This window comes from Acanthisitta chloris, unplaced genomic scaffold, assembly GCF_000695815.1.
Source record: "Acanthisitta chloris isolate BGI_N310 unplaced genomic scaffold, ASM69581v1 scaffold8389, whole genome shotgun sequence".
In the NCBI taxonomy this organism is placed as follows: domain Eukaryota; kingdom Metazoa; phylum Chordata; class Aves; order Passeriformes; family Acanthisittidae; genus Acanthisitta; species Acanthisitta chloris.
The window spans coordinates 1,604-10,316 of NW_008691008.1; the positions used below are offsets into that span (position 1 = coordinate 1,604).

The following is an 8,713-nucleotide window of genomic DNA, read 5'->3' on the forward strand; positions in this document are numbered from 1 at the left end:
GCTTCTTCAAAGTGACAAGATTTAGACACTTGAGGAAAATGTATGGTAATTTCAGTGGTTAATGAAGAGCTTATATTCTATTCCATTGGGTAAGTTTATCTTTGGGTCCTGACTAGCTGAGAGAAGCTAATAAGGAAGCAAGTTAGTATATGCATTTTGGGGTAGTTTTGGCTTGGTATGACTTAGGCAAGTGGCAGTACTGAAGCTGTTAATGGTCAAAGCCTGTGTAAGGAACACCATGTAGGAGAGGAATACTGTCTTTTATTAGACAAACTTGTACAAGTGAGAATGAGCTGAAACACTTCTGATCACGAGTCCCTTTTGAGAATTTGAGTCAGTGCTATCTGAATTCCTTTGTATGGTGTATATGGTATTTAAATGGTATATAATAGCTCTTTTGGCCAGCATGGCACATGTTTAAGGTTAATACAGTTCTAAAGCACAAAACTTTAAAAAGTGAAGAGAGGGAATTGGGGTAAAGGATTGAAGTTAGTACAATCCATCTTTTCTTCAGTTGGAATGTCTGTTTTATTGTGCACACAAATGAGTGGAGCAGGTTTTCCTTCCCCTCCACCTCCTTGGCACACACAATAGATGGTTACTTATTCAGTGTGTGTCCAAACAAAACATACCTCTAGGAGACCTGAAATCCTGCAGGATTGAAGTGTCCTAGCCAGAGCATAGTCAAAGCTTTGAGCAGTGCTGCTGTTCTACACTAATACAAATACAGCAAGACTTTGCTTCCCTTCAGTATCTGTAGCTGCTAATGAATCTGCAGTGAATGATTAACCAGCTTTATTCAGTATCTGAGGAGTGTCTCATAACTGTTCTTAAGTGCAATGTTTCTGGTGTGAATCAGCTCCTTTTGGCTAGATTTGCCCTCTTAAGTGTGGAGTGTTAAGCACATGCCAAGGAAAGCTTTTAGGGCCACTCCAGGCCATCTGAGGGATTTTGGCTGCCTTGGTGCTCTCACCTGTTTTAGAGCACTCACTGGTGTCTTCATCACTGGTGGGGCAACTCAGAACATCTGTATCTTAAACTACCCAAATGTTTTTCTGCAGCAATTGTCTGGTAGCAGGTGACATGTTAGGTTCACCTTTGTTACTCAACAGAACTTGAAATGGAGGAAAGATAAGATGATCATAGAACCATCATAGAATTTAAGGGTTGGAATGGAGCTTAGAGCTCGCCCAGCCCCAAGCCCTGCCCTGGGCAGGGACACCTCCCACCAGAGCAGGTTGCTCAAGGCTCAGCCAACCTGGCTGTGAACACTGCCAGGCTTGGGGCAGCCACAGCCTCCCTGGGCAACGTGGGCCAGGGTCTCACCACCCTTAGAGTAAAAAATATTTTTCTGATACCTAACCTAGACTTTCCCTCCTTTAGTCTGAATCCATTGCCCCTTGTGCTGTCCCTGCAGCTCCTAACACAGATCCCTCTGCAGCTTCCCTGGAGCCCCTTCAGCTCCTGCAAGGTGCTCTGAGGTCTCCACACAACCTTCTCTTCTCCAGGCTCAACAGCCCCAACTCCCTCAGCCTGTCCTCACAGGGGAGATGCTCCAGTGCTCTGAGCAACTTGGTAACCTCCTCTGGACTTGCCTCAACAGTTCCATGTCCTTCTTAGATTGTGGACACCAGATGGTATATTGACATTGGCCTAATTATGGTATTTTTAGCTTGCATCTTTAATGGTTTTCTTCTTGCAGAATAAATAACTTTAGAGATGGAGTAGAGCATTGATCTAGTTATCTTAAATTTGTCTTAAAATATTTTTTTTCCTGAAAGCTTGTTGGGGGCCAGTTTGACTTGGAAATGAACTTTATCATCCAAGAAGGAGAGGGCATCACCTGCATGGTGGAGCTGCTGGATAAGTGTGACATCACCTGCCAGGCTGAGGTTTGGAGCATGTTTACAGCAATCTTGAAGAAAAGTATCCGCAACCTCCAAGCCTGCACAGAGGTCGGGCTGGTTGAACAAGTGCTCAAGAGGATTGATCGAGCTGACAACATGATTGCAGGTACAGTGTCACCCAGTGTGCCACTCCAACTTAGTCCTTGGCACAATCTCATGGACACCTTGGTTTAAGGAGACGATGGGAGTTTGACCTTGTGTTTTATTAAGCAGTTCCATTGCTGTTGTTTTTCCTTTGCAGATCTCTTGGTGGATATGCTGGGTGTGTTGGCTAGCTATAACCTGACAGTTCGAGAGCTCAAGTTATTCTTCAGCAAGCTCCAAGGAGAAAAAGGAAGATGGGTAAAAGAAAATACAATACCGAAACTGTTTTTTGGGTGGTGTTTATATTTCTCCTCGTGTTCACAAGCTAAGAATGTTCACAAGTTGTTTCATAAACTTTTGAATGGACCAAAAAATATAGGCAGTTTTCCTGTATCAATGAACCTTTTTATCTGGACACAATAAAAATGCAAAGAGTAGAATAGTGATGAAATTAAATTTCTTCCTGGATCTGTGGACTGGATTGGTCTTTTTGAACACCTTAGAATAATATGGTGACTCTAAAAAAGTGGGTTTGTGTATTTGTTTTTTATTTTTGTGATTCCAGGCATGTGAAATTGAAGTAAAAAGGCTTAATTATTTTTTTAAGTCAAAAGAGAGGAATAAATAAAGAATGCCTACATAGGCTCTTCCCACTGATCCTATTTTCACATTGCTGTACTTTGTTTGAAGATGAAAAAAGTGTTTCCAGTTAGGGAAGTGAGAATTTTTGGCAGAAATGGAAGTGAAGGAAATAAGTTCCACTGAAAAATTTATATTGTTTTATCTCTTGTTCCTGTGTGAAATAAAAAGGGAGAAGAGGGTTGAGCACCTCCTGCCCTGAAGTAAAAATCTGTGTGTTGTTGAGATCACCAGACAAAGTTTTCTGTAACACACAGTTGTTGTTTTGCTGGACTTGGGAACTATTTTAACAGTAGTTTGACCTTCTTTCAGTTTTAATTTGTCTCTTGTTATCTCTAAACACTCTGCCTAGTGTAGAGAAAAGGTAGAACAGTGTCTCTGTCGCCTTCAAATCACTTTAAAAATGAGTATTCAGTGTAAAAGCAACACAGTATAACAAATTTAATTTAAGAGACCCTTTGGAATAAATAGATTTCAATAGATTTATTTATTTCAATAGACCCTTGAAATAAATAGATCTCCCCTTTAGAGATCTTAATGTACTTAAATAAAAGTCCTCTAAACTTCATAGATGGTTTAAACTTAATCATTGTGCATACAGAGAATATTTAACCACAGAGGAATTAAAGTTGTCTCTGTAACATTAACTTTTTCATTTCCTGCCTCTCTGCTATTTGCATTTAATTTCCTTTCTTTATTAAAGACCAAATATAGAGGAAAGGAAGAGAAAAATGCCACAGTTGCATTGCTAAGGAGCTCCACAACTCCATAAATCTTAAAATTGGCATTGCTGTAGAGGTACCAAGTATTGGAGAAGAGGAGGTTGTGTGGAGACCTCAGAGCACCTTGCAGGAGCTGAAGGGGCTCCAGGGAAGCTGCAGAGGGATCTGTGTTAGGAGCTGCAGGGACAGGACAAGGGGCAATGGGCACAAATTGAAAGAAGGAGATTGAGGTTAGATGTTAGGCAAAAGTTTTCTCTGTGATGGTGGTGAGACCCTGTCCCAGGTTGCCCAGGGAGGCTGTGGCTGCCCCAGCCCTGGCAGTGTTCACAGCCAGGTTGGCTGAGCCTTGAGCAACCTGCTCTGGTGGGAGGTGTCCCTGCCCAGGGCAGGGCTTGGGGCTGGGGCTGGGTGATCTCTAAGGTCCATTCCAACCTCTAAAATTCTATGATTTGCCTACAGCACAAATTGCTTAGTTGAACTCTGTAACTCTGAAGACATCTAAGCAGTTCCCAGCGTTTCCTCCTCACTGTTAATTCAGAAGCTCTGTTTGGACTCTAATTTTGGTACCTCTGAAATACCTGTACTGGCTCATGCAATGCTTAGTTTGCAGTGTGTGGGTCTTTCCCAGAGGGATGAAGATCGGAATTATAGTTTAAAAATAGATCTGATTTTACAAAGTTGTAATGTGCTGAAAGTCAGCACTGAAAATTGCCCTGTCATTGTGCCCAGTATTTGCTGTACTTGTGTTGTTGTGAACCTCATGGATTTGATTTGGAGTTTACAGTTGCTGAGTATTCCAGCAAAATTAATGCAGAGTTAGGGTGATTGGAAAGTGTAAAGTATTCATTGACCACTCAGTTTTGGTGCTCAAAATTGCCCCTGAGCTGTGAATCTTTCTCCATGGGCTTATTTGTAACCAAGTCAGTTTTCTCTGGTATATGACTGTATTCCTGATGAAAATAGCCCTGTCTCCCTGTCCCTTTTCCTGGGTATTCTCTATCTCCCCTGTGCTGGCACAGGTTTCACTCAGCCACAATCCTAAACAGCTGCCATTAAAACTTGGCTTGCATTTATTTTTCCTAAATTAGTTTCACCTGGATCAGTTAATTTTCTTCAGCTTGCTGCAGAATCACACAGAAGGCTGATGGGAATGAACAGGTAGAGGGAGGAACCAATGCGCAGGGGTGGTTTGAAAGTGGCTTTTAAGTCTTTAGTTATCTTTATTTATATATGTTTTTATGTATTTATTTAGCTGTATTTTAGTGCACCTACTGCATATTGTGTGAAGGTGTTGATGGCTCTTTGTTCATGCTGTTGATTGAAGGCTCTGAGTGTTTTAGTGTGTTATTCAGCCACGTGCAAAGTTCTAAAATGGATCAGAATTCCCTTTTTGTGTGTAGTCTTCTTTTTCTTGCAGGTTTGTTTGATTGATTTACAATGTCATAATTCTCTTTGGCAGCCACCACACGCTGGGAAGTTATTGTCTGTGTTAAAGCACATGCCTCAGAAGTATGGACCTGATGCCTTCTTCAACTTTCCAGGAAAAAGTGCTGCAGTGAGTAGATATTTTAAGCCTCTTGTTCATTTGTTGTTCTGTTATGGTCATTGGTTATTTCCATTGGTGGTGTTCGTTGTCTCATCTGTCATTGTCATAGTTATAACCACGTTTTTTTTCTCTGCCTGACACCTACATTATGCCTGAATAAATCATGCTTATAGGAGATGTGCAATACCACTATGGAAGGACAAATGCTGTTACATAAAGAGTGGATATAAATGAGGCTGCTTTAGAAATTTTGTTGTTTTCTCAGACTGCTTCAGTTAAATCTTGGTGCAAGGGGAGCCTACCTGCTCTTCACTCCGTGTTTCTGGAGCAGTGGTGGTTGTGTTAGTATCCAGTGTGTGTGAGTGGCTTTGTGGTGGTTGACCTTGCCTGGATGTCACATCCCCACCAAAGCCTTTCTGTTACCTCCTTCCTCAGCTGGGCAGGGGAGAGAATGTATGAAAGGCTTGTGGGTTGCCCTGAGGACAGAGAGAGATCACTCACTGATCATCACCATCACAGGCAGAACAGACTCAGTTCAGTATGAATCAAGTTAGAGTAGGGGAATGGTAAATATAAACTAAGCCTTCCCCCATTCCTTTCTTCCTAGTCTCTACTTTGCTCCTGATTTTTCTACCTCCTGCCCCTGAGTGGCTCAGGGGAACAGGGAATGGGAATTGCACTCCATTCATGACATGTTGTCTTTGCTCCTCCTTTCTCCTTATAGCCTTCCTTTGCTCCATTGTGGAGTTCCATCCATTGGAGATAGCCTTCCACAAACTTCTCCAGTGTGGGTCCTTCCCACAGACTGCAGTTTTTCACAAGCTGCTCCAGTGTGGATCCCTCCCAGGGTCACAAGTCCTGCCAGAAAACCTGCTGCAGCAGGGACTCCTCTCTCCATGGGACCACAGGTCCTGCCAGGAGCTGCTCCAGCTTGAGCTTCCCATGCGGTCACAGCCTCCTTAGGGCTTCTACCAGCCCTGGCATGGGCTGCTCCACCATGGACCTCCATGGGCTGCAGGGGAACAGCTGCTTCACCATGGTCTTCACCATGGGCTGCAGGGTTACCTCAGCTCCAGCACCTGCAGCACCTCCTCTCCTGTGTCTTCGCTGGCCTAGGTGTCTGCAGAGCTGTTTCTCTCACACGTTCTCACTCTTCTCTCCGGATGAAGTTGCCATTCCTCCCCTCCCCCTGCCCTGAACCTCCTGGAGGTTCTTAGACCATCACTGAATGGTTAGGAATTCAAGTATATCAACATTTTTGCTTTTAAAAGTTGTGAGATGAAAAATTATGTTGAAAATTTCCTGCTTAATTCAGAATAAGATTTTAATAACATTTATCAGATGACTCTTTCTGGCTGTCTTCACATAAACCCATTACCTTTCTGCCATGGTGGCTTGAGATTAAATTTCACCAACTTGATGACATAATGAATTTCTTTTTAAAGGAAAACTTGAAACTGAAAAATGCAGACTACCAGAAAAATGCTCCTGCAGTTAAATGTTTATCACATGCAACAGAACGTGGCAGTAGACAGATGTGGTTTTGTTCTTTTGGGGCTGTTCATGTACTGGTTTTGTGTTTAACTTCTAATAATCATGTTGAGTCCTTGAACCATATGTGATATTGAGGTGCCTCAGGGACCTTAGTGTGAATATTATATATTTGTACATTTAGAAGTCTGAGAAATTAAGTATTTAATATACTCCATTGTGAGTTAAACTAAGTGATAGTGCTACCAGTTCCCAAAAGTTGGGCTCAGAGACATGTAGACTGATTAGTTAGCTGGTTTAGAGAAGGATTTATGGCATTTTGTTTGGACAGGGAGCTGAATGCAGCGTGGGAACATAATAAGGAGTCTGGTGACACCTGAGTTCTTCGATGCTTTTTTGTTCGTTGGTTCTGATCATCTGGACAGCATCTTTGATCAGAGCTAATGGCAGTTTTAGTTGAAGTGTGTATTGCAACTCTGTGCAGCAAAACAGTGGAAGGTTAAAATGATCAGGTACAAAAGCACATAAGTTCAGCCAGATTTTTAGTGCAGAGAAACTGTGCACATTTGCAGGGTGTCTTTGTTTATCAGTACACATTTGCAGGGTGTATCTTCAGCTGTTTACTTTTACTGTTGACCTTTCTACATGAATAACTTCTTGCTTTCTTTAGGCTATTGCCTTACCTCCTATAGCCAAGTGGCCATACCAGAATGGATTTACTTTCCACACTTGGCTAAGAATGGATCCTGTAAATAATATTAATGTGGATAAGGATAAGCCTTACTTATATTGGTGAGTATTATGTAAAACTGCATTTTTGCTGTTCAGTTCCTATTGCTTGTTCAATGATTTCTGCATCCGTCTGTGTCTGTGCTGATTTTATTCTAATTTGTCAGTTTTCGAACAAACAAAGGACTTGGTTATTCTGCTCACTTTGTTGGAGGCTGCTTGATTGTAACATCCATCAAATCAAAGGGAAAAGGTTTCCAGCACTGTGTAAAATTTGATTTCAAGCCACAAAAGGTGAGTAAAAAGGAAAAAATCTTTTCCAACAGGTTTCAAGACTTGATAATTGTAGGCTGGGAGTGCGTGCTGTAGCTTCTTTCTTGTAGGAAAACAGGTATATTGGAATGAGCCAAATTTGTGTTCTGAATTCTTATTTCTTTCTGATTGTACTTATGAAGTGTATAAGACAGCTAGAAAAATTCATTTTACCAGATGTTGTATGAATTTTTGAGGCTTGTCTGAGTTCTCTGAGAAGTCTTGGTAGATGCACACAGCTTGAAAGTGAAAAGGATTGTGGTTTTTTCCTTCTCTCTTTTCTCCCACCTCCAGGCCTTCTTTTCTCCTTTTCCTAAAGGATTTTTCTGAGGCTCCCCTTTGTCATTACTTATTGATGTGCACAAAGGCAGTGTTATTTTAAGGGAACATGTTTACTAACGCACATTTAGTTTTTAGGTGTGACATCATGCTAAGAGTAACCCAGCTTAGAACTTATTTGCCCAGTGTAAATTTGGTTCAGCCTGGCCATAAAAGATTTATGTGCCATAAGTATCTTTTAGGCTTCTGTGTCATCTGCTTGTGGAAAAAATGGTGTATTATCCTTTGACACGGCAAGACAAGAAATAAGTCACCAATGACTTATTAATCTTTTCTACTGAAAATACATTTTTCAGTCTTAGTTTAATTCACATAAGGGGTTGAATTTGTTCTACTGTGTCCCACTTTAATGCTTAAGCTGCTTTTTCAGTGTTTGTGTTGTATCAATTGTTTCCTTGTTGTTTAGTGGTACATGGTTACTATAGTGCACATCTATAACCGCTGGAAGAACAGTGAACTTCGATGTTATGTGAATGGGGAGCTGGCATCCTATGGAGAGATAACATGGTTTGTCAACACCAGTGATGTAAGTAACCCTGTACACTGATACCTGGGGTATAGATGGAGTAAAGATCTATAGTATAGGTATAGTAGACCTAGATGCATCCTACATCAGGGTCAGGGTAATCCCAGGCACACCTACACATTGAGTGGGGGAATCATTGAGAGCAGCAATGAGGAGAAAGTGGGTGTGATGGTTGATCAGAAACTCAACATGACCTGGCAGTATGTGCTCACAGCCCAGAAACCATCCCAGTCCTGGGCTGCATCCACAGGACTGTGGGCAGCAGGTCGAAAGAGGTGATTCTTCCCCTCTGCTCTGCTCTGCTCGACCCACCTGGAATACTGCACACAGTTCTGGTGCCCTCAACGTAAGAAGGACATGGAACTGTTGGAGCAAGTCCAGAGGAGGCCATGAAGTTGATAAGAGGACTGGAGCATCT

At 41.9% G+C, this 8,713-nt stretch overlaps 1 protein-coding gene across 1 annotated transcript in view; it reads left to right on the plus strand.

The window, feature by feature from the left end:
• Nucleotides 1-1,760: 1,760 nt before the first annotated feature.
• The window catches only part of LRBA (LPS-responsive vesicle trafficking, beach and anchor containing), a 142,111-nt gene continuing 135,158 nt past the window's right edge, over nucleotides 1,761-8,713 (plus strand). Inside the window, exons 1-6 of the mRNA XM_009082076.1 lie at nucleotides 1,761-2,013; nucleotides 2,149-2,249; nucleotides 4,812-4,907; nucleotides 7,060-7,181; nucleotides 7,286-7,412; nucleotides 8,176-8,295. Coding sequence (XP_009080324.1) covers nucleotides 1,809-2,013; nucleotides 2,149-2,249; nucleotides 4,812-4,907; nucleotides 7,060-7,181; nucleotides 7,286-7,412; nucleotides 8,176-8,295 — 771 coding nt within the window. The 5' untranslated portion in view covers nucleotides 1,761-1,808. The remainder of the gene's footprint in view (nucleotides 2,014-2,148; nucleotides 2,250-4,811; nucleotides 4,908-7,059; nucleotides 7,182-7,285; nucleotides 7,413-8,175; nucleotides 8,296-8,713) is intronic.